Source organism: Ctenopharyngodon idella, chromosome 2 (genome assembly GCF_019924925.1).
Source record: "Ctenopharyngodon idella isolate HZGC_01 chromosome 2, HZGC01, whole genome shotgun sequence".
Taxonomy (NCBI): Eukaryota; Metazoa; Chordata; class Actinopteri; order Cypriniformes; family Xenocyprididae; genus Ctenopharyngodon; species Ctenopharyngodon idella.
In genome coordinates, this window is record NC_067221.1 from 24,661,949 (window position 1) to 24,686,815 (window position 24,867).

At 38.5% G+C, this 24,867-nt stretch overlaps 3 protein-coding genes across 6 annotated transcripts in view; 1 reads left to right on the plus strand and 2 right to left on the minus strand.

Moving 5' to 3' along the window:
• Nucleotides 1-1,751: 1,751 nt before the first annotated feature.
• Nucleotides 1,752-6,918, minus strand: si:ch1073-184j22.2 (dual specificity protein phosphatase 18). 2 transcript variants are annotated; one of them, XM_051916656.1, is made up of 2 exons: nt 3,993-6,918; nt 1,752-2,598 (listed from the first exon to the last, which is right to left on the minus strand). In XM_051916656.1, exons 1-2 carry the CDS (start codon nt 4,184-4,186, stop codon nt 2,028-2,030), a joined length of 765 nt encoding a protein of 254 aa, XP_051772616.1. In that variant the 5' UTR covers nt 4,187-6,918; the 3' UTR covers nt 1,752-2,027. The 2 variants fall into 2 exon arrangements, with proteins under 2 accessions (XP_051772616.1, XP_051772625.1); XM_051916665.1 differs by having other exon boundaries at nt 1,752-6,918.
• A 114-nt stretch (nt 6,919-7,032) lies between these two features.
• sft2d3 (SFT2 domain containing 3) lies at nt 7,033-10,398 on the plus strand. Its single transcript, XM_051916679.1, has one exon. The coding sequence runs from the start codon at nt 7,157-7,159 to the stop codon at nt 7,829-7,831; it is 675 nt and encodes a 224-aa protein (XP_051772639.1). The 5' UTR covers nt 7,033-7,156; the 3' UTR covers nt 7,832-10,398.
• Nucleotides 8,051-24,867, minus strand: part of wdr33 (WD repeat domain 33) — a 19,875-nt gene continuing 3,058 nt past the window's right edge. For 2 of the 3 annotated variants that reach the window (XM_051916636.1, XM_051916627.1), the window contains exons 2-23: nt 24,673-24,867; nt 24,523-24,591; nt 24,328-24,432; nt 24,083-24,178; nt 23,822-23,973; nt 22,154-22,251; nt 19,368-19,494; nt 18,564-18,718; nt 18,404-18,482; nt 18,159-18,269; nt 17,943-18,037; nt 17,768-17,854; nt 17,524-17,663; nt 17,248-17,400; nt 16,395-17,132; nt 16,221-16,284; nt 15,169-15,421; nt 14,998-15,069; nt 14,023-14,168; nt 13,833-13,934; nt 12,061-12,258; nt 8,051-11,970 (exon numbers count right to left, since the gene is read on the minus strand). The exon at nt 24,673-24,867 is cut by the window's right edge and continues 28 nt beyond it. In XM_051916636.1, the coding sequence (XP_051772596.1) occupies nt 11,801-11,970; nt 12,061-12,258; nt 13,833-13,934; nt 14,023-14,168; nt 14,998-15,069; nt 15,169-15,421; nt 16,221-16,284; nt 16,395-17,132; nt 17,248-17,400; nt 17,524-17,663; nt 17,768-17,854; nt 17,943-18,037; nt 18,159-18,269; nt 18,404-18,482; nt 18,564-18,718; nt 19,368-19,494; nt 22,154-22,251; nt 23,822-23,973; nt 24,083-24,178; nt 24,328-24,432; nt 24,523-24,591; nt 24,673-24,867 (3,405 nt within the window). In that variant the 3' untranslated portion in view covers nt 8,051-11,800. The remainder of the gene's footprint in view (nt 11,971-12,060; nt 12,259-13,832; nt 13,935-14,022; nt 14,169-14,997; nt 15,070-15,168; nt 15,422-16,220; nt 16,285-16,394; nt 17,133-17,247; nt 17,401-17,523; nt 17,664-17,767; nt 17,855-17,942; nt 18,038-18,158; nt 18,270-18,403; nt 18,483-18,563; nt 18,719-19,367; nt 19,495-22,153; nt 22,252-23,821; nt 23,974-24,082; nt 24,179-24,327; nt 24,433-24,522; nt 24,592-24,672) is intronic. The other variant, XM_051916642.1, reaches the window with a different exon arrangement.

Genomic DNA, 24,867 nt, shown 5'->3' on the forward strand with positions numbered 1-24,867 from the left:
AAGTGGGGTGGACTTGCATGAAAATCTTAAGACAAAAAACTAAAACCAACAGCAACTTATTTAGGTCTCTTTTCCACAGCATTCTAGCAATAAAAATAAAAGTACATTTATTACACAATTAAGATAAAAATGTTAGTATTATTTGGTAATGCTCGTGAATTTCATTGTGCATGAACGAAGACACAAACACTACATTCAATGATGATGAATGTAGACGATGTGTTCCAGTAGGGGATGAGGTCATCATGCTGGAAGAGTGGCGCCTGGTGTTTGGCACTGTGCCAAACACCCCCCCCCCCCCCCCTCTCTAACACACACACACACACACACACACACACACACACACACACACACACACACACACACACACACACACACACACACACACACACACACACACACACACACACACACACACACAGAGGTTTGTTTTGCTATCTTAGTGAGGACATTCCATAGGTGTAGTGGTTTTTATACTGTACAAACTGTACATTCTATCCCCCTACACTACCCCTACCCCTATACCTACCCATCACAGAAAACATTCTGCATTTTTACATTTTTAATAAAACATTGTTTAGTATGTTTTAAAGGTATTTAAAATATGAGGACTCATTTTAAATATTACGACTCACGTCGTAATACCAGTGTAATACCCATGTCATTATACAAATTTATGTCCTCATAAATCATGAAAACACACACACACACACACACACACACACACACACACACACACACACACACACACACACACACAAATGAATGTTGTGCTATACCTTCCAGGGAAACATCTAACATAGCATTTGTGGTCAGACTGCATTACCTTAAAAGGACGGATTGCTGTCAAATAATGTGCAGAAAGATAAATGAGTGTATGGTAATGACATGCTTATTTATCCCATGATGAGTTCACTGAAAGCAGTGTCTCATTAACAAGCAGACAAAGAAACACATGGGCCAGTACACACAAACACTTCACTTTATCCCAAAACATAGTTGGGCAACTTGTTTCCTGTTAATTGCACAAGATGGCAGGCTTTATTTTTTATTTTTTTAGGATAAATAAGTGCCTTTTTCATCCAAGACACTCTTCCCACTCTATCCTGTCTTTCTCAGCTTTCAACACATTCACTCACCCCCTCCAAAGAAGCATGTCTACCCCTCACTCAGCACCAACAAAACATTGCCAAAAGCACTAAACACACATGATTAAAAGAAAGATTGTGAGGGATAAACCCTTTATTATAAAGGTGAGGAATGATAACCTGAGACTTTTTTTGTCTCATTGAGATGCTCACCTTGTGTCACAGGGCCAATTCTATAATATAGAAATTTAAAATAATAATAACAATAAAAAAAATAATAAATATCTCTTTGTGAGCAGGGTTTTTGCAACCGAGAGTTGAATTGCAAAATTGAAAGCAAGCAGGATGCAGAACTGCAATTTGAGTTTTAAGTTAAAGTACAATTAAAATAAACTGAAAATGTAATTGTAATATTTTGTAATAAAATGTAATATTGTAATAGTCTTGTTTGAAAGTAAAAAAAAAAGAAAGTCTGCAGGCTTTATCTCATGCACATCATAGAAATTCAGGCAAACTTAGCTTTAGATTGATTGAGATAAATATGTTCAAAACTGATCTCAATTTTCTATTGAGCCTTCCATTCATTAACCCTATGCCTTCTCTTGCATAGTATGAGATTGATGCTCCAACAGTGTCCTCTGTTGGTTAAATAACACAACATACTAAGTTTCAACATTTCATTTATTCCTGGAATTCCAGCCAGGCCACATCAAAAAGGAATAAACAAAGTGAATAAACATTCTTGAAAGTGAATTGCATTAGAAACCAGGAGGAACAATCAAATACTGGCGGAAAAACAAAACAGTCAGACATGCTGTAGTACTGATATGGTGATATGGTCCTGTTGATCCAAAGTGATATTTTCACTGCCCTTACAATATATATGTGGAACATTTAATGTCCACTTTTAGCAAAAAGTACTGTTTTTGCTATTGTTGATTAAAGTGCCAAAGAGGTAAATCTTCTAAGCCGGCTCAGCCTTGGTGACGGAGGACACTGTCTCATGTTATTCTTGGAAGGTAGTTTTGGTGTTTTGGGCATTGGCAGTGGATCCAGTGGTTCAGCTACCTTCACAGTATTCTTACCGTAGAGTTTCCTCTCATAGTCCAGAAGTTGGGTCCAGAATCCTGTATTAAGGCTGATGTAGGGTCTACTGTCTTTAACCCAGTTATGTGCCTGCCGCAGAGTCACTCCTTTGTACTTCATGAGGTAGGCCATTATTAGAGCAGGTGAGCGACTCATGCCCGCAGCGCAGTGCACTAGGGTTCCTCCGGCTCTGTTGTTGTGGATTCGAGCTGAAACATGGTCAAAATGATCACCCAGACGGGCATTTGGGAGGTCAGACACTGCAACACGTATGCACTTCACACCTGGGTAGATAGGGCAGGCATGGGACAGGGTCACATTCACAATGAGTGTAATGCCTTTGCGGGTCATAAGTGCCTGATTCATAGGAGCATCAGCCCCGCTCAGGAAGAGGGTGGGTGTTATCTGTGATATTGACATAAGGCTGCACGAAAAGAAATAATATTAGTTTTTTAATATAATAATAATAATAATAATAATAAAACACAACAACCAACAACCAGACAATTTATAACCAGTTTGAGCTTTAAGCTATACTTATTACGGTTTATTATTATTATTATTATTATTTTGAGTCAATATAGTATTTATAAATTTCTGAACTCTGGTTCTCGAGGTCCACTCACCTGCAGAGCTTATGCTGCGTTCACGCCATGTTGTAATTACCGTAATTTCAAGATGAAAACACGTCACGTTCTACTCTATCAATACCTAAATCAATCTGTGGCAGTCCGGTGGTACAGCAGTTGCGTAGTACAAGTAGGAGCTCTAAGAAAATTCCCAGCTTACAAGGTGTAATTATGAGCTACAAAGACGTGGATGCTTTTTACAAATTGGAATCTCGTACTGTAATTATGGTAATTAAGTCATGCCGTGAACACACCTTTAGCTCCAACCCTAATCAAACACACCTGAACAAGCTAATCAAGGTCTTCAGGATTATTACAAAGTTACAGACAGGTGAGTTTGATCAAGGTTGGAGCTGAACTCTGCAGGAAAGTGAACCTTGAGGGCCAGAGTTGAGAAAACCCCTGTTATAAATAGTTAATAATACAAGCAGCTGCAATTGTTCTCAAAAAATCACGAATGTATAAAGGTCAATGAAAATATAAGATAAAGGAAGTAAAAATATTTTAAAATCAAGTTTAAAACACATGTGCCAAGTTCTCAGAAATGTGTTCATGTTAGATTTATATGGTTTTGTAAAACATATATCATTTTTTAAAGGAAATTTCAAGGGGGAAAAAAAAATAATAATAAAAAACACTGTTTCAATCCAACAGATCTTCATCAGGCACAAAACAACAGGCAAAAATGTCATGAAATACCTTTGTGTACAGTCGAAGATGCTCATCATAGAAGATGAGTATTAAAGTCATATGCATGAACTGCATTTTTAATGTATTTTTAATAAATTGGCCTGTCCACAAGTTAGAATGAGTACTGTAAATGGAGTCGACAGGGTACACACAAAAACAACAAAAACCCAAGCTGCATAGGTATTGCTAGAAATTACAACAATTATGTTTTAAATATGAGACATACAAGACAACAATAGAAAGGCATTTTCCTACCAGTTGCCGACTACATGACTACAGTCATGTGCAGTAAGCTAAATAAAGACGTGAGTTTATATGAACTTTCCACTACGTGTAACATGCACCTGGGTCATATGCATACAGTTTATAAAATTACTGTCAATACACTACATTTGTTTACATTTCTACATCTTCTGTGCTATTCAAGTATAATTAAAACAGTATTGATCTGTGTTTATTTATTGTGCACAGTGTTTTAAGGCTTATTTCAGTAACTGACCTGGTCCCTTGGTGTGTGTCTCTCTCACATTTGAGCTCGACACTACAGTGCAGGGGAGATCTCCTGTTGATACGTTCAAACCCTAAAAAGGCTTTGAAGACAACTGGCCAATGAAGAGAGAGATTAATTTTAAACTCCCTCTGCCTGTGGGGAATTAGCTTCTTGTCTTCATGACAGACAGCCTGTCTGTTCATGAAACCAAACTAATAATTCAGACTTGCACTTTTATTAACTGATGTCAAGGTTTGGAAATGTATACTTAAATTCAAACTCATATGCAATTCAAGCCTTTATTAGATATCCGCTTGTTAAGTCGTGACGTAAGGAACGCCGTTTCTGGGTCCAAGCCTCGACTCGTTTCACGGCCGTTTATGAGCGCTATTTATTCATATGAACATTCATATAACATTTTAAAGTTAAACATTTAAAATACTTACAGTCTGCACAACAGTCTCCGTGCTTACAGACATTAATATTTTAACGATTTATAAAAGATGAATCACTGTCTGGCCATCTGGAATTTTGGTATGGAGATAAAGGTTATGATTATAATTTTTTGGAAGTATTACACAACATCGTGTGTGTATATTAGCACCATTTTGTTGTTTTCTTGTGGCATGAGCGTTTGGAACCGTCAGACTTAACAACCGAATAGATAGCTCAGATCCTGGCATGTAAGAGAAATGTAAATGAAGCAAAATAAAAATAACTAAAAAAATATTTTTTCTTATTTGTAGCACTTCGTTACTTTTGTAACTACTGACATTTTGTCAACAATAAAAACCATTAATAAAAAAGAGAATATCAATATATGAAATGTTTGTATTTGTTTATTATATATTAAATTAAATATTTGTTTTCTTTAATCATGCTATAAACAACAGTGCAATACAACAATAACAGAAAAAATAAAAAAATAAAAAAGGAAAAGGGTGCCACTTTATGCAACAATATCACACCTGCTTACCATGTTATAGGCTCTAATGGGCTATATGCACAGTTACTTCCTGGTTGTCGTTAAGTCGTTAAGCAGCTCTGGCATTTCCGGTGAACTGTTAGCTGTTCATTCTGTACTCGGTGTACATCAACACAAAACCATCAGTTGTTGACCCCCCAGCACTTCAAATGTTATTTTTAATGTGGGGGGGGGGGGGGGGGGGGACCTTTTTTATTTTTTTAATAAAGCATAAAGAAACAAAACAGTGAACGGGGGGGGGGGGGGGGGGGGGGGGGATTTGGCCATTTCTAATTATTGGGGGGGACTTGTCCCCCTATGGTGGTGTCTACGGCCCTGCTATAACCAGCAGGTGGCAGCAGAGTAGCATTTATTTGCGCATATATCAGCCATTTCCTCTAATCGTTTTTCACCTAGTTTCGTTTTTGACTAAATATTAAACATTATAAAATAACTAGGTTTAAAAATACATTTTGTCAATGTAAAGTATGAAGTACTCACAAAATCTTATAAAAAAACAATAACTTTTCTTGTGAATGAATTACACAGAAAGCGAGCACCGCTCTTTCCCTTTGTAATCACTGAAGCTGTCAGTCAGTGCAGCGCAAGATCAATGATTTCGGCACACTTGTGAAAACACAATTTATTTAATGAATCAAACTAAAGTGCACAATAAATATTTAATTTTTGACGCTTTTTTTCACACGAAAGTGTAAAAACTGATGGTCGAATTGAATTTAGCTGAGGAGGAACACTGTACGTCTTTATTTATTTATTTTTTATGCTGTCTTACGTTTGAATAACTAAATTAATGCTATGCCTGACTATTTAAGTGACTATATTCTGATTATAAACTAAGTATTACACTACTGATGCTCAACACACCAGCAAATAACATTGTCTTTTTACGTTTACAATTATGTAAAACAAAACAATAAAGATTGAAATTATTTTGAAAGTGAGAAAAAATTGGCTTGGAGTCAGACCATTTCATTTTATGAATTTCAAAATTTCAGATTAAAATTAACAATTGTATAAGGTGTGACTTTTCTTTATTAATTCTATGATCATTGAAGTGTCCCTGAACAGCAATGCTCAGTTTCTTCTTAATTAGACCAACGGCAGGTTTCACAGACAAAGCTTATGCCTAGTCCTAGATATCTTAAAATATGTCAGTGCCATTTTTTTGTCTCAAGATGCACACCAGTAATGTTTTTTTTAAGGCACGTTTATAAAAGCTACTTAAATGTCCTAATTGGGCCGTTTCCACCTGGTATTAAGATGCGTTTTGGTCGATCGCATCATAGGCTAAGTGGACAACGCTAAATACAGGTGTAAATGGGGTGTAAAACATTTTGAGCTTATCCAGTTTCAACTTTGTCGGCTGAAGACCCAAGTTTGGTTTGAAGACAAAAAATGTACCAAGCACAATGTTCTCTCACCATTCCACCACTCACTGTGTTCAGCATGGTCTGTAGCAGAAATGAAGGCTGATGCTTTCTGTATGTTTTTCCGTCGTCATGGGTGCATTCATATGTAAATTGCTAGAGCTTATTTTGTCCATTCAATCAAAAGATCTAAAAAGAAAAAACCCATACATTTAGCCGCCCATAGACCCTCCCCTCAAAGAAATCAGGACATAAGTGGTTGAAAGTGAAAGAGACAGATTAAAATACCCCATGCAAAGGTCTTTCTTGTCCACTTGTGATCCGATCAACCAAAACGCATCTTTATAGGTGGAAACAGAGCCTTTGTCTAAGCCTTGTCTCTGAAACAGGGCCTAAATGTTCCATATCCACAATATTTCTGTATGTATGCAATGGTTTCCCTTTAACCTTTACAGAAATTGCAATTGTAATCAATATTTAGTTTTCCAGCACGTTTTACTCGAGGCATTTTAAGAGGCTTCTTTTACTTTGAATCTCTTTTACTTCTTTTACTTTCAAATCTCCAAACACTGAAGACACACACACACACACACACACACACACACACAACGAGCTGCAGGATAGACAGTGTTATTATTACATATATATATATATATATATATATATATATATATATATATATATATATATTGTAGTTAGACTATTAGAGACTCTAATATTTAATTAAAATTGTACTTCCGTCGTGTACAGGAACGTCACTGCGAGACGTCATCATAGTGCCACAACTTCCTGTTTTCGTTCCATATACTTCTGAGTGAATAATGGCTGAATTAAACCGACAGCTTCAGGAATATTTGGCTCAGTCTAAAAGCGGCGCGAAGACGATATCACAGTCCAGTTCCAGCACAGCCATAGACATTGATGAACCTGCTTCGGTGCCAGAGAGCTGGTTCGGCAGGTGGTCGAGTCCATTCACTGGATCCAACAGCCGTGGAGCGTCATCAGGCCAAGGATCGAGCAGCGGCTTCTCGTGGCCGTGGTCTTCAGAACCTGATCCATGTTTGCCAGGCATGAGTCGATCCCAGCGACTGATCGCGTTCGGAACGTGTATTTTCTTCTCTGCTCTGTGTTTCGGACTGTCGGCACTTTATGCTCCTTTACTCCTGCTGAAGGCGCGTAAGTTCGCTCTGCTGTGGTCGCTCGGCTCCGTGTTCGCGCTCATCGGGGCGGCGATCCTCCGCGGACCAAGTAAACTCATCGCAACTCCCACACCGGGAGCCGCGGTGTATCTGTGCTCTCTGGTAGGCACTCTGTATGCGGCGTTGAGCCTTCACAGCACGCTGCTCACCGCTCTCGGAGCCTGCCTTCAGATTGCTGCTATTGTGGGTTACATCGTGGCTTTGTTGCCGGGTGGGAGTGCCGGGATGAGGTTTGTGGGTGGCATGGCAGCGTCCGCTATTAAAAGGACTATGACTGGTAAGACCATGCCTATATGACCAAGGAACTCACGGACTAGGCAACAGACAATATCTAACATGGATTTTTTTTGTTTGTTTTTTTTGTTTTGTGGAGTGACTGGTCTGGTACAGCCATATTTAATTGTGAAAATCTGGTTGTAGCCTATACAGAGGAATCCAGTGTGAGGCAGCATTCTGTGGATGGGGATATTTAGTAATATATATATATATATATATATATATATATATATATATATATTATTTTTTTTTTTTTTTTTTTTTTTTTTTTATAGAAATGATGACATTTTGTAATTTTCATCGTGACAAGGACCATATATATGACCAAAACATTATATTACTTGCCTTTTAACTTTCTGAACTGCTTTTGAAACTTAACTTTATAAATAAACTTAATGAACATCTTATTCTGTGTTCTCTACATCGTGCCCTTAGGTCCCCAGGTGAAAAAAAAAAAAAGTAAATTTCTATAATGTACTTAAAGTGCTCTATTTTCGTGCACTAATTTTGTACTTAATATACTAAAAATTCTTCTTACTTCTTAAGGTAATCTTAAGAACATATAAGTGTACTCAACTGTGCTATTTTGAGACACCATGAAATATGAATTAAAATGTGCTTTTAACATACTATCTCTTTATTTAAAAAATGTATTTAGATACCACTTATAACCATTTAAACCCATAGTGTACTACAAGTGGTAACTAAATATATTTTTTAAATACAGAGATATTATATTAAAAGCATATTTTAGTTCATATTTCATGGCGTCTCAAAATAGCACAGTTGAGCACACTTAGATGTTCTTAAGATTATCTTAATATACTAAAAATTCTTCTTTAGTACTTAAGTACAAAATTAGTGCGCGAAAATAGAGCACTTTAAGTACATTATAGAAGTGTACTTTTTTTTCACCTGGGATCTGAAGTAAGATAGGCCATTTATTTAAGGACAGATCAGTTGACAAAAATGTATAGTAGTGGTTCTCTTTCCTGGTCTTTGAGTGCTGCACATGTTGGATACATAGGGTGCTTCTCAATTCTTATTCGTGCATCCACGTTTCCTGCCCTCGCGTCTCAGCTCCACCCCCTGTAGGATGTGAGTGAAGGATGCAAGGAAAACGAGGATGGAGGAATCGAAGAAAATGTTATTTGTGTATTGGAATGTACGCAGATCACTCAAGCGTCACTTCAAAGTGTCATCAGCTGCGTTCGAGGATTTGCCCTTATGTTGTTGAACTTTGGTTATTTAAGAAATTCATAATAATGCCCTTTTGAAATATGTGAGATATATGGTTTATTTGAACTGCAAAGGTAAAGCATAAATTAAAATTGTGAAAGACGTGAAGGGGGAGGAGAACGTGAGTCAGGTTTCTTGACAAGAAAGACTTCCAAATAGGATACACCTGTGTATCCTCGCTTATAGCTCCTCAGGAAGCTTTCTCACTCCTCATTCCTCGCAGTGCAATTAGAGAATTGAGATGTCCTTCAAGATGGCTAACTTTGATCAGTTTCCGGGTCTCAGGCTGGAGGACGGAAGAGCGAGGAAATGAAGAAGCATCAATTTTTACTGAGCTGATGAGTTGACTCAGGCGTTTTACGTAAGGGAGAGTAAAGATGTGGTCACATTAGAATGCGGCAAATTCGTGTGAACAGCTTGAACGAGCGAAATAAGGATGAGGAACTTTTCCACCCTCACACAAAACAAATTGCTTGAATAATTCCTTTTGAAATAACTGGATTTTGCTTGTGAAATTTCACTGGGGAATGGTAAATGTGACTGGACCTTAAGAACCGCTAATATTATTTCCCTCTATTTGGGAAAGAAAAAAAAAATCTGAAAACCAACTGAAATTTATTATGTTATTAAGGTGCGGGCAGACGTTTACCAACAGAAAGCTAATTGGTTTGAAAGTGACTTATGTGTGTGAGCGGTTTCTCATTCATTGATACACTATTGACAATGGACCTTTTTTTGGTGAGTAATGTGTCAGTCAACAAGGGGAAAAAAGAAAAAACTGAGACATTCAGAACAGGGTGATTGAGTTCTTTGTTTGTATGCTTTGTATTGTATTGTGTAAAACACCTTGTATTTTCATGACTTCCATGATGGCTCTCCAGACAGCAAGCAATTGTAATGGTTTTCCTTTTGAAAATTGAGAGATGTTTCTTCCTTTGTCATTCTATTTGATGATTCATGAGTAATATTTCTCCGGTCAAATCAGATATCAGTGTGAGCAGGTTACCAGGCATGATACTGCACAAAATAGAACCCAAATAGAATTAACAACTGAAAAAGTGTAGTTTTGCACCATGTCGTAACCAGGCCCGAAACAAAAAGATTCCAGCTACAAGAAATTTGTCTGTTCACACCAAATGCAAAAATGGGGTATGATGTAAAACAGCCAATCAAAACGAGTTTCCCCGTTTGCGCAGTCTTCCACACATGCAACCACTGCAAATGAAGAATGTAAAAAGCATACCTTCTATTTATGACTTTCATGATGCTTTGCCAGATAAAATTGTTTTTTCATGAAAAAGATTTGAGTGGGCAGAGCTACCCAATGTGAAATAAAAACCAAAAATTTGTGTTGTTCTCCGTGGTTGGTTAGAACAAAAACTATGGAAGAGATAGCTTGAGAGATTTATTGTCGCTTTATGTCAAAGACAGTGTCAAAGCAGTGCTGCTCTGTTCTGGTGATCCTACCTTCCTGCCAAGTTTAGACTGAACTCTAAACAACATACCTGAATCAATCAAGGCTAAAAAAAAAATACATGTGTGTAAAGGTGGGATGAACCTAACGAACAGTCAAGCTAGACTTTTTGCTCCATTGACTTCCAATCATACCCATGCAATTGTGGCAGACTGGAACTGTAAGCTCATGCAAAGTTCATATGAAAATTTAAGTTTTGTGAACTGACTTGCAAATTCACAAGAAGATAATGTGACCAATAAAGGATCTCAGTCTTGTGACTACACTTCTGTAGGGAACATAGATCTCCAAAAGATACTCCCACCTCATAATCAGTGTAAGAAAAATCACAAAGGAGTGCGTGAAACTAAAGTAATGACAAGAGCAGAGAGTTTACATAAATTTTGCACATTCTATTATGGTTTCATACAAAAAAAGACAACAATATGACAATTTTGTGACAAACTGTACACATAGGAACAAAGTCTGCAGCGTCGTCTCTCAGAGTAGCCTGGTAAAGTTACAGAAAGATTATCTCCATTATTTTACAAAAAAAAAAAAAAAAATTAAACAGCGCTGAGTCACTGGGGGAACGAAACAGTCAAAAGACCATTTTTCTCTAGTAATAGACACGATGATGCCTACAGCTATTTACCTAGACTGACTTGCATTTGCTGAATGACCGAATCTGACTGAGGAATTCAATGGTACACAATGTGTTTTATACATCAGAATCATTTAGGTCAAAAAAAAAAGAAAAGACAGAGGGGGTTCAGGTGCTGGTACAAATTCAGTTGCCATTGTCCAAGTGATTCACAAAGCAGGTCAGCTGCTCAGTGCAAGGAAGGGACATCTCTTAAGCATCTACAGAGAGTTGTACCATGCATCAAGTTTCCTGGACCACAAACATAAGTCCATTACAAGAGATGTTTCCTGTCATACCATGATGTGCCCCCAGTTATTATTCTCACCACTGACGTAAGGTTAGAACAAATCCCATGTATCACGAGTACAACAAGCAGGTGGCAAGAGGCATCATAAGCCAAAACATTTGGCCCTGGATAACTGGTACCCACCACCTTCCATCTGATACATCATAGAGAAAAAGCTAAGCCTTAGCCACCAATTAGGGTTCCACGCTGATTTATACTGAAGTGCTTCCAGACACATGTCCAAGCCTGCATAATTGTTCAGACCCTCAAGGAAGCTGATATTGTAGCCATGTGTGGTTCTTTGTTGTCCCCTGTACTCATTGTGGTTTTGCCTCCTTGTGCCCAGAGAAGCAGGCGGTACTATTACTACCGCCCGCGACCTCCTCGCATAACGCCGCGTTGAGCCCCTCGTCTGGCATTTGGACCCACATTGGGACCAGGACCACTTGGGTTAGGTGGCCCACCACGTCCCCAACCACCTCTTCCTCCCCGTGATGGAGGCCCATACCCACCTTCGTCTCTTGGTGACGGTCGACCTATGGTGAGTTGGATAATGTTAGTAAGCAGAATGCCGTATTATGCATTTTACATGTAAACAAAATCATTGTCACTTATCTGTCCCTCACCTGCGCCTCTGTCATCAGGCACTGCACCAGGGGAGTCCATGTCACCAGTGCCTGGTCCGTCATGCCATGGCCGTTTGCGTGGTGGCAGCGAGGCCATATCCATTCCCTGTAGAGAGGAAGAACGCTCTCTACTGGCTGGAGAAGGACTGTCATGCATACTGTGGTCTGGCCGCTGACCATCCCGATAACTCTCATGACCTGAACACACATACACACCAACATGAACTATGCAACACCACAAATGCTTTTACATAAATCTTACACCAAGAGTACACTAGACGCCTAAAAAAATTCCCCAAACTGCTTTACTGTTAATATTATGCAACATCTGTTGTCTTGTTGAAGCACGTGGACACATGTAGATGTGTAGATGATGTTTCAAAGAAGATCCACCTGAATAGAGCCTTGAAATATAGTGTAATAAGTTTTCTCATGAAAACATCCACAAAAAAAAGTGGTTTTCAAGTGGCTGACACAATGGCAGTTTTAGGCTCCATGTAAGTTTTGATTTTTACTTTGTGCTTAAAAATGAATCTAAACAACAAAGAAATGAAATGGAGCAATTCAGACAGACATGGGCAGGGCATTCCATTCTTCATAAAGAATTCTAAGTAAGGTTAAAGGATGCCCACAAACTATACCCTGTTGTCATCTACATTTCATATTATTAGTCTAATACTTAAAGGGTTAGTTCACCCAAAAATGAAAATAATGTTATTTATTACTCACCCTCATGTCGTTCCACACCCGTAAGGCCTTCATTCATCTTCGGAACACAAATTAAGATATATTTCTGCATTCACAGCAATGACATTTCCTCTCTCAAGATCTATAAAGGTACTAAAAACATATTTAAAACAGTTCATGCGAGTTCAGTAGTTCTACCTTAATATTATAAAGCAACGAGAATATTTTTGTGCGCCAAAAAAACAAAATAAGTTGTTCTCAACAATATAGTGATGGGCCGATTTCAAAACACTGCTTCGGAGCTTTGCGAATCGAATCAGTGAGTCAAAGACACATGATTTCAGCAGTTTAGCCGTTTGATAGGAAATCCGAGTCACTGATTAGATTTGCAAAGCTCCGAAGCAGTGTTTTGAATCGGCCCATCACTATATTGTTGAAGTCGTTACTTTGTTTTTTTGGTGCACAAAAAGTATTCTCGTCGCTTTATAATATTAAGGTAGAACCACTGAACTCGCATGAACTGTTTTAAATATGTTTTTAGTACCTTTATGGATCTTGAGAGAGGAAATGTCATTGCTTTGAATGCAGGCCTCACTGAGCCATCGGATTTAATCAGAAATATCTTAATTTGTGTTCCGAAGATGAATGAAGGCCTTACGGGTGTAGAACGACATGAGGGTGAGTAATAATGACATTATTTTCATTTTTGGGTGAACTAACCCTTTAATGTTTTAAAACAGATCCCATGGTATCCTGTCATCTCATTGGTAATTTCATGTCACTGCTCTCACTACATTGCTTACACTAAAAGATGTCCTTGTTTCTGAGGCAAGTCACATAATATGTTGGAATCCTCACACCTAACTGGCCTGTCAGTCAATTTGGCTTAGATCGGACTTTTTTGTTGTTGCAGATCTCAAAAAAAAAAAAAAAAAAAGGGTTTGTGTAAACAGACGTGGGCTAAAATCATTTTAGTGTGCATTCAGCTTTATGGCCTTAGTTAACGAATGGGAATTTGCTCAAGCATGTCTTACTGCACTGCAACAACAAGAACATTTATTGGCATCCCCTTCATGCACTTCTACCTGAATCTCGCCCTCCCTCCCAGCCCTCCTGGTTTCTTCCTCCTTCATAGTGAGAGGGATAATCATCAGGAGTTGGGAGAAGCCCCTTTCTTCCTACACCACCTAAGAAAGATGTCATGTTCAAACCTGACACCTCAGTTTTAATGGACGCAACGTGAGCTCAAGGACTGGTGAATGGAATAGGTCTTACCTCCTCTTGGTGGCCCACCACGCGGTCTTCCTCTACCTCCCCATCCTTGGCCCATGTCTTCTTGGGAATCAAAGCTCTCATCTCCGCCATACTCATCTTGGAAGCCCCCAATTCCACCACGTCCACTTGGGCCACCCCTCCGGTATCTGTACATTCACAGCCAGACAATAAAAATCAAGTATTTGACAATCAGTTGGCAATTCTGGTCAAAGATCAGATCATGTAGGTCTGCACGATTTGGAGAAAAAAAAAAAAAAAAAAAAAAAAAATCGAACTGCGATTTTTCTGGTTAAAATTGCGATTTGCGATTTAAAATGCGATTTTATAAAACAAATGAAAAAAAAAAATTAGAAACAATACCAGGCTTGTTTTGCTTGTTTGTAGGGCTGCACAATTTGGCCCGAAATTTTGTGCTAATATATTATTTTGACTAATTATTTTTATTATTATTGTGATCATTATTGCTAAATAAAAATATTAAACCTAGGGTTGTGCCGATGGACGATATCATCGTCCATCGTGATGGCTGTCCAACAGAAAAGAAGTTCATAAAGGCTTCTCATGTTTGGAAAGTTTGTATGTTTGACGTGTGTTGCTTTTTCTAATGCAGTGCTCTCATATGGAGCTTCATTTACTACTGATCACAGAGCAGCTCTTCACACGCTGTGTACATATTTATATAATCAAAAATCGCAGCCTTTGCAATGTCATAATCGCACTAAGCCAAATCGCGATTTCGATTTGATTACGATTTATCGTGCAGCCCTAAGATCATGGTTAAAAGAGTATACTTTGAAACAGCTGAAAGCTCAACTTTGTGTGAGACATAACAGGCAGGCAGAAAAGGAAGCATACCCCAGGCTTTAGTGTCCAGTGTTTCAGTCTTAAGAATTATTTTGAATAACATGTATTTATTTCTTTCTGCCAGAACACAGTAAAGCAATTGCTGGCTAAATCTCAGCATGCAACACTTACGAATCATCTCCATGTGGTGGCCGTCTCTGCCTCTGGTCAAATTCCTCACCAGAACCCTCATAACCATCATACCTGTAAAGATGTCACCAGACACAAATTTCACATTCTGATCCTCTGGCAATTTAACAAAATCAGCTTATATAAGTTCATGTTGTGCTGAATGAAGCATACCTGTCGTGTCCCATGTACTCTCCATCATGCGAAGAAAACCTTTCCTGGCCCTCCCATTGGCTTCCAGAGCTTCCTCTGTGACCTCCAGAGTATTCCTGTCCTGGACCCCCAGGGCCTCTTCTCCAGCCCTCTTGATAACCCCCATCATCACCCCAGTACTGGCCTCCATCTGAGCCCTGACCAGGTCCTCCTGGGCCTTGTCGCTCTGGTGGGGGTCCCATGTGGTGGTTAGGTGGTCCTCGAGGAGCATCTCCTGACAAAAACAGAAAGGGAGAGCACAAATAAGTGACTATTAACTCTCACGTACTAGTTTTGTTTTAACCATCTTGCATACAAGTTAAAGCGGCACAATTAATCATTAAAAGATTGCGATCTTGATTCAAACACCCACACATTCTCATTCCTAAATGACAACGATTCGCCTGTGTCTATTAAACCTTTGACAAAATCACACCAGAACATTAAAATCTGCGCTGGTGCTGCCACTGACCCAGAGAAAGCATTTCATGTGTAGGCATGAAACAGCTTCACAGTATTTTCAAGCACAAAGTATCATTATTTCTGATACAAATATTCATATTAATCACAGAAATACTAGGATAAAAGTTTATAGTTCTGATTAAAACACTGATGTCTACAGAAGTGATCAAAATAGAGCACCTTTTCAAAGTAACGATCAAATAACGATTGTATCATTACATTATTACGCCAGAAGGTGGTTAAAAAATCCATTTCATAGGTTCGAGATTTGTTAAAAAATGCTGATTCATACAGCAATGAAATAAGTGAAGTATTTATGAGTGAGTCATTGAATCATTCATTCAAACCAAGTCTTTTTAAATAATTCAGATTAATTAAACATTTTAAATAGACTGCAGCAATTACCATTTTGTCAAAACCTGTAGTAAAATTGCGTTATTTTGTTTGGTTGTCCGTTCAGAATCGTGGGAGAATCGTGATCTCTGTTCGAAACAATCTTGATTCTCAATTTATCCAGAACCTTGCATCTCTAATATGAGTAACTATTCTTCCCACAAAAGGCTGAACATTACCTTTCCCATTAGGACCCTGCTGTCCCATTCCATGCATCATTGACTGAGGCCCAGGATTCTGTCCCTGAAAGACATGCATAAAATTTAAGCAATAGAAGCTTCCCTGACATTTATTCAGTTACATCTCTTTGTCCTAAACATTCACGGATGCGTTTATTTCAATGGTTTCTTCACCTGGTTGAACTGTCCTCGGTTTCCATCACCCAGGTGTGGTGGTTTGCCTTGCAAATATGGTGGAAGGCCCTGCATATTGCCTGGAGGTCCTTGCATGCTGTTTGGTGGTCCATGCATACCCCCTGGAGGAGGCCCCATCCCATGCATATTTCCCATGCCCTGCATATTGCTATGAGTCCTGGGTGGAGGCCCCATCATACTCCCTGGCATAGGTCCCTGATGGCCTATCATGTTTCCATGAGGCACAGGCCCCCTCATGTCCTGATGCATCATACCTCCCTGTGGCGGCCCCTGTCCTCGTGGTGGTGGTCCCATCATATTGCCTGGAGGTCCACCAGAACCTGGGGGCATTCCTCCAGGGGGAGGTCCTTGCATACCTCTGGGACCAGGTGGCATGCCAGGAGGACCCTGGGGTCCCATGTTCCTGTGAGGGCCAGGATGACGTGGAGGTCCATGCATGTCTGGAGGTCCCATCATGCCCTGTGGAGGAGGACCCTGGTGCATAGGTCCGGGTGGACCCATTTGGCCTGGAGGTATGAATGGACCAGGTATTCCACCTGGTCCCACTGGAGGCATGTTGTGCGGCATTTGTTGTGGAGGCATGGATTGAGGGAAGCCTTGTGTTGGAGGGGGCATCGGACCACCCTGCCCTGGAAAGGGCGGCACTGGCCCTGACTGTCCAGCAGGGGGAGGCATTCCCTGTTCTTGTAATTGTGCCATTCGCTCAATCTTTAGTTGCTATAGACAAAAATAATTACTTTATCAAATTAATTAACCAGTGTTGATATACAAAACAGTGATGATTCACATTTTTACAGCACAATGCTATAAAACAAAAAGCATATCTGCTGACCTCGAGCAACATTGGGTTTGTATACTGAAGGGCAGCCATTTCCTGCTCAATCTCTGCTTGCGTCTTCTTCTTGCCATCTACTTTCTTCTCATCCTTCCTTTCCTTTGGAACCTCTCCAGGAGGCATTGCTGGAACCTTATTCTCTGCCCAGGCCTATTGAATTAAATAAAAAGTGAGGGACACACAACTAGCCAAATTATAATGTATCCATAAGATCAAAACCACAGTATGTCTGGCAGTGCTGCCAAAACGTATGTATAAGCTGATCATACCGACCTGTTGAAACTGAGCTGGAATGGGTTTTGCATAAGGAACTTTTTTAGTCGGGGGCTTTTTTTGGTCCTTCAGCATGACCTCTTCCATTCCCCAGTCCAGCCCTGGGATGCTCATCTCAGGCTCTGCTGCCATCTCTTTTCCTAAGCACATCAACACCAATTATCAAATAACCAACCAATTACCTATACATGACTACAATGAATATCAATAAATATTGACTATGACCATGTATGTGTGTGCTAACCAGTTTGTTCTTGTTCCATAGCAGCCTTCAGTTGTTCTGGGATCCCCATGCCAGGAATGGCGGCAACACTATTGGTCTCTATGTCATCTAGAATTACCCCAAGATAAAACATTATGAATTCATATGTACATCCCCTATAGGGCTTCTAAATTGCAAGAGGTCACGGAATACTAACCATATTCCATCCCATCTTCTGACATTCCAGGCAACAAGTTCAGGTTGTATCTGTCCCGCATCTTGTCCCCTGGCCGATTCCTTGTCCAAAATTTGCTGAGGGAGTGATTGCAGAGCAATAAGCTAAATCTATGCAAACTGGAGCTGGATTTTAATTTATTTGTTTCTGAATGTTCACTTTGGTCAACCACATGAAAGTTTTGTTACACTCACTCACCTGGTGTGGTCATTAGACCCAGAACACAAGATGTGGCCCAGTGGATGCCAGGCTAAACTCCAGATCATTCCTTCATGAGCCATCTCCATTCCTCCCACTTCTTTCTCCACACTAGCAAAATATTTCAACCACATTAGCAGTCAAATAACACAACAAAGTTAAAAACTACTCTACAAAGTATTCAATTTTGACTAAAGCTACCACATATGAATATATGGTACAGAGAGGATGTGAACATAGCTTACCCTGCATGCCAAAATAGCAGCGATCCATCAGAACCTCCACTGGCAAACAGGCCTTCATGAACTGGGTGCCAGGCTACAGCTGCAACCATAAGTCAAAAATATAAGTATAGAACACCAGCACAAGAGCCATTCAAAAACATTCTCATTAGGATTGTAATACCTGTGGCTTCTTTCTTGTGTCCTCTAAAAACCTGTAGCTCCTCTTTGAGATTGCGGATGTCAAACAGTTTGCATAAATGGTCACGTGACGCTGTCAACAGCCAGTTGCCATTGAGGTTCCACTTCACCTCCATAACTGTGTTTTTATGCGCATGTCTGAGGAAAAAACACAACAGAAAGATTAATAGCCCCACTTTAACTGCTTTTACTTAAGTACTCCAACAATTTAGCATAAAAGGATTTTCAATGCAGCAACAATCATTTTTATTGTTAAATAGCTTAATACCTCTCAGTAACACTTGTTACGATTTGGGCATGGTACAAAGATTACATGATTTTCCTGTCTCACAGCGGTCTGCTAACTTTGCATATTTCTTAACGGGTATTTTATTAAACATATAGGAAATGTTTAATTTCTCAGTCTACAGTGTAAAATTCAGAAGCCCTCAGAAAAAGCCTCAGGTCATAGAGTGTACTGTGTGTCTCCCTTTAGTAGATATTTTTTGATGTTGAGATAAGTGTAGGAGTGTTCATGCAAGAAAGATTAAGATGTGCACCTGTTATTTTGGGATGGACTAATAACATTTTAAGATAACCTAACAAATGACCATTGGTTAAGCAAAGTGTAAACAAGTTGGAAGAGACTGTATATGAATGAGAGTTCTGAGTTAAATTGTTAGATGATCAACTGGCATCTTGGCTATTTTTGCATGAAAAAATAGTCTATTCTTTTGCCACCTGGAACTCCTGACTCGAGAAGTTTCTTCAGAGACAAAGACTGACTTCTGCCACTACACTAACTTACAGTGTTGCCAAACTTTGTCCAGTCTTTGGGTCCCAAAATTTGATAGGTTGCTGGCTGTCTTTGCTGCCGGACACCACCAAGCCCTTTGTGGGATGCCAATCAACACACTTCACATCTGCTCCATGACCTGGAAACACAAGTAGGTTCTGAATGAGTTTGTGACACAAAAAGAGAAACATGTATTTGCACATATTTTCCTTTTGTATTTTTAGAGAAATATTATGTTACTCAAGAGTAACACTTTTATTACTTTTGATCATAAATTAAGCATTACATTATATGCATCATATGGCATAATATTTTATTACAATTCTATAATAAGCAAAGCCAGCCTAAGTAACAGCCAGCAAAATGTTTTGTTTTTATATGCCACTGAAATAGCAAAATAATAAATTTCGTAAAACTCATATTGACAAATAAGCCACTTTGACTATCAAATAAAAGCATTATTTTAAAGGGCACATCATGTGATTGACACAAACACATTGCTCAGAATAATTAAGCTGCATGAATCCTTAATAGCTGTATTTTTAGTTGACAGAGATGAACAAACACTTGTGTATTTGCACAAACATGAGGAAAAGGAAGAAAGCCTAGTTAAACAGACTGAAAATTTCTGTTGTGAAAGAATGCGTGTTCTGTTTTTATGCAAATCAGTGAGATCTATTTAAAAATAACTACTCAAAAAAAAAAAAAAAAGCATGAGTCCTATTTCTATTGTTGATACAAATCAGGCCCATTCCAGATCACTGCAACTGGGACCAGTGCCATAGCTGAAGGACATGTAGCATTCGGAAACAAAAAACCTGAGGAGATATATTTTATATATTGTGAAACATCTTACAAATGTATGAAACAAATGTATGTTATTTGCATTTTCATGCAGTACTTTATTTGATTACAGTCCTAAGTCTGAACATTTTTCTGCTAAATTGACAGCTGCTTTAATTCATTGTTATTTCAATCATAAGGAGATCATAAACTGGGTGAAAATAATATCTTCTATTTACTTAATGTTAAATTTCAGGGCACTTTGTCTCTGGCTCAACAGGTACCCTAATGAAGTGCACATAGATGCAAATTTCAAACTACCTTCCAGCAAACTAGCATGAAATAATATATGCATTTTGAGAGGTTGAAATATTTGACCACAAACTACTCGGCTTGAGTTGTTATAGGACAAAAGCTTACAATTTTTAAACCTACACCCAATAACCCCAAATCAATAAAGCAAAACAGCAAAGTTTGCTTTCTGCAGTGTCTGTTACTAATGCACTCAAAAAAAAAAAAAAAAAAAAAAGTTTTATTTTATATTTTAATCACAAAACTTCCACACCCAGTCACTCACATTAATTCATTGCATTACACACTCTCTCTCTCTCTCTCTCTCTCTCTCACACACACACTCATGTTTTGTGGGGACTTTACATAGAAAATTATTATTATACTGTACAAACTGTATATCCCCTAACTCTAACTCTACCCCATCACAGAAAACTTTCTGCATTTTTACATTTTTCAATAAACATAACTTATTTCGATTTATAAGCAGTTTTCCTCATGGGGAGCAAAAAATGTCCCTAAAAGGACAAGGATTTTGGATATTGCCATCTTTGTGGGGATATTGCCATCTTTGTGGGGATATTTTGTCCCTATAACTTTTACCACTCCCCCATCCCCCACCCAATCAATCAACCCCCCCAATCCCCCACCTAATCCCCTATCAACAATAAAAACAAACTAAAACTAAAAGCCACAAGGTCCCACCAGTCATTTGTCAACTAATGGCCTTTTTTTTTTTTCCCCAAAATGGTGACAGGTCAGGTTATATGTCTCGCATACATAAATGAGTATGTTGTTAGTATTGAAAGAGACAAATACCTCTTCTTCACTACATTGTAATAAAAACAATTATTTCAAATTATGACAGAAGGAACAATTCTTTTTAAATTCAGGCAAGTGACAGTTTGGAAAGGCTATATGCTAACTTAAGTTTAATATTGATTCTGTACTACAATGTAGCTTTCAATCCTAATACATGACGAGAGATGGTTTAATGCTAATTCTGTTAAACTATGAGAATCTTTTGTCATAGGAAAAAAGGTTAGATTTTTTTAAGATAACTGATCATCACTAGATTTGATAATCTGTTTGATAAAAGAAACAAAAATATTTTAGAAAAAATATCTAAACCTTTCTACTGCAACTGATTGTTTTAGATTGTTTGGCAGTAGTACTACAACAATAGTGCACTGCATTATTAATGTTCAGTACACAAGACTATAATGCATAAAACACAGGGTTATTAGATGCAACAGTTTCAAGAAATGTATATTTACATACATAGATTGGAAGGAACAATAAAGATAACACGCAATAAAATGCTCATACACAGAAAGCAAAAACGTTTTCCCATATTTATGTGCATTAAATTTCCACAAGAAAATAAAATCATTGCTAAAAAAAAAAAAGATACAAAGCACTATTAACATACAGAAAACAATGTTTTTTTTAACATTAATAGATACTATAAAAATATCAGTAAAAAATTAGTTATAATCTTAAACATAAGGTCTAATAAATATTTATTTAAATTGCTAACTGCTTAAAAAAAAAAAAAAAAAAAAAAAAAAAAAAAAGAACAGGAAAACTGATACTGACAGCCCATGGTAGTGTGCAGATTTGTGTGAAAGAATGTGAAGACTTGTGTTTGTGAACCCAGATGACAGCGTAATTTTGTTCAAAAGAAAGCGTTTGTGAATATCTCCACATCTTATATAACATACCTCTCAGAATTCTTTCCTCATGACAGCGCAGAAAGTCCCAGATGCGTACAGTTCCATCATCAGAGCAAGTGGCAAATTTATTATCCGTAGGAGAGAAACTGAAGACACAGCAGGGAGAGAATCAACAATGAAGGATAACATAGCAGTTCTCTGTGGGGTGGACATCTTACAGAGGCCCTTTGAGTTGATCTGACAAGGAACCATCCATCTCCTTAGCAGACAGCTCACCCTATAGTCCTATCATTCTCGCTTTAATACATCTCTAATTTAAAAAAAAAAAAAAAAAAGTATGTGGGCTGCTCAGACAGCACACAAGCAAAAATGATTGCAAAAGTTAAAACTAGCCACACATTTCCCTGTATTCTGAGCCCTGCCGTACAACATGAGAAATAGGAATGAGCATAAAAAAAAAAAAAAAAAAAAAAAAAAAAAAAAAAAGGTATTTGCTTGTCTAGTTCGATCAGTAAACACAATCATGTAAGTTTTGAACACATCATCTCCACACAGAGCACTCTTCCTTCCAGAGGGCACACAATCTGGTTCAAACATTTGGTAAAACTGAGCCTGCCTCAGTTTACCAACTCACCCTTTGACCTCCAAAAACACACCTTTACTTTCCTATTTCTACAGACAAATAAAGCAGAATTATCACACCACCTAACACCATGAAGCACAAGTGTTAACCACAGTGGACAAATGTTCTTACTATGCACTCAATTTTTAAAAGCATGTTTAAAAAAATAGAAATGAACCACTGAAGTGAGCAAAAGCCTCTCTTTAGCCTGTTTTACTTCAACCCATGAGCCATTTGTATAAACTGATGACACTGGATTTAAATTTGTGGCTTTCTTCTTTGTTTTTAAAAAAATATTGTAGGTGAAACTGCATTTTATTGCATCAGAAAGAACGTTACATGTTCTGCATTGTGTCTGAGTAAACAAAATGAAAGGGAGTGCCAGTGAAACATAAACCTAGATTTCACTGTGAATGAAAACGTTGCCATGTGCATTTATACCCACAGAGTTGTATTGAAGTGAATGAGTTATTTATTCTTAAAAATCTTTATTTCGAGGCAGCACTTTTATTAGGGAAGACTTGTTTTAAGGGACTGACTGAAAGTGTGGCACAGACTCTGATGGCCAGTCGGGACAGCACATCTCCTGTCTCATTGTTAAACCATTGTGAACTGAGTTGTGTAGGTTTCCTACAATAACACCAGCGCAAGGACAAGTGTCCAGCACCTCCAATATGGAGGCTCCATAAACCCTTCCAACAAACACTTTAGTCCCCAAGGGTCTTTTTAACGAACGTGTGTTTTTTTATTTTTATTATTTATTCTAGACTGCATGTGTCATCACCTTAGAATATAAATAATTGGAAATACTTTATTTAAAAGTGTGAAAAATACACCTTTTCTGTACAAAGTAGTTATGTATATAAAAGATGAGGATACATAACTTATAAGCCACAACAGGTGACAAATAAATGCAGTGTTGCAACAACAACACACACGTGTCAATAATAAAGGACATGAACATTGAGCAGCACAGGGAAGAGTATATCAGAACTGACAGCACTGAGGAGAGCCCCCTACAGGCAGAGCCCTGCCACTGCAGGGGCAGTAACAGGCTTGGGTTAACTACAGAAAATGGTAGATTGTGTATAGACCTGGCCTCTCTAATCGCCTCCTTGTGAGCCTGGAACATCTTGACGTTATTCATGTTGGACTGCCAGTACTTCACGTAACCTCCATGGTCGGCAGTCAACATCCACATGTCATTGTGAGACCAGGTCATTGCCCTGACAGGGCTGTCATGAGCCTATGAGAATAGAAGAAAATTTGATAAATAAACAAGAGCCTTTAAGAAAGCTTATGAGGTTATGAGGCAAGGTGGTGCGCCACAAATCGAAAACATGGTCTCTGGTTACCTGCAGAATTGTCTCAAAGTTAAATGTGAGCCCGTTCCATAAAGTAAACTCCCCGCTGGAGGCACCAGTTACAAGTCGCCTGCCTTCAGGAGTCCACTATAAGAAGGGAAGAAATGGATATTGAAAGATTTAGAACAACCAACGAATTTGGTTGAATGTTGGTTATACAGCAAAATTATGCATTTCAATTCATCAAGCATCAAACTAGCATAACATACTTTTTAAAATGCAAGCTCAACACTTACTCGAACAACAAACACAGGGCATTTGACTTTGTTGGTGGAGGTTCTGACAAACTTTGTCGTAACAGCATTCATAGGGTTACTAAGCATACCAACTGGAGGAACGAGCTGCAAGAAAAGTAATTATTTTAATAGATATATGAACTTGAAGGAAAAACATACAAGACCTAACCAAAGTAGTAGTAGTGAAACACTCACGTCATTGTAGCAGCCAGCATCTGGTTGAATAGCACGGAAATCTCGATGATCTCGCTGCCACAATCGATTCTGAAATACAGTAAATTGCCAAATATTAAGATTGTTCTATTTTGTGGTAGTTCATTTTTTTTTTTTTTGTCAGAAATATACCTCAAGATATCTGATGACAGATGGATTATAATCAATGGTCTTGCGGTTGACAGCTTTCCTCATGCGCTTGCCATCAAAAGTGAGCTGCTGCATGGCCTGCTGCTGGGCAAAGTCCGGCCTCTTGTAGAACAGCTGACGAGGTGCCTGGTGCTGGAACCGAGGCATATGGAAGAACCGGGGAGGTGAGCCGATATC

Excerpts from the sequence above, each read along its gene's own strand:
- si:ch1073-184j22.2 (XM_051916656.1), bottom strand. The coding sequence starts at position 4,186 with ATGAACAGACAGGCTGTCTGTCATGAAGACAAGAAGCTAATTCCCCAC. Across the intron at positions 2,599-3,992 it reads GACACACACCAAGGGACCAG|CCTTATGTCAATATCACAGA; the intron begins GTCAGTTACTGA and ends CTTTTCGTGCAG.
- sft2d3 (XM_051916679.1), top strand. The coding sequence starts at position 7,157 with ATGGCTGAATTAAACCGACAGCTTCAGGAATATTTGGCTCAGTCTAAA.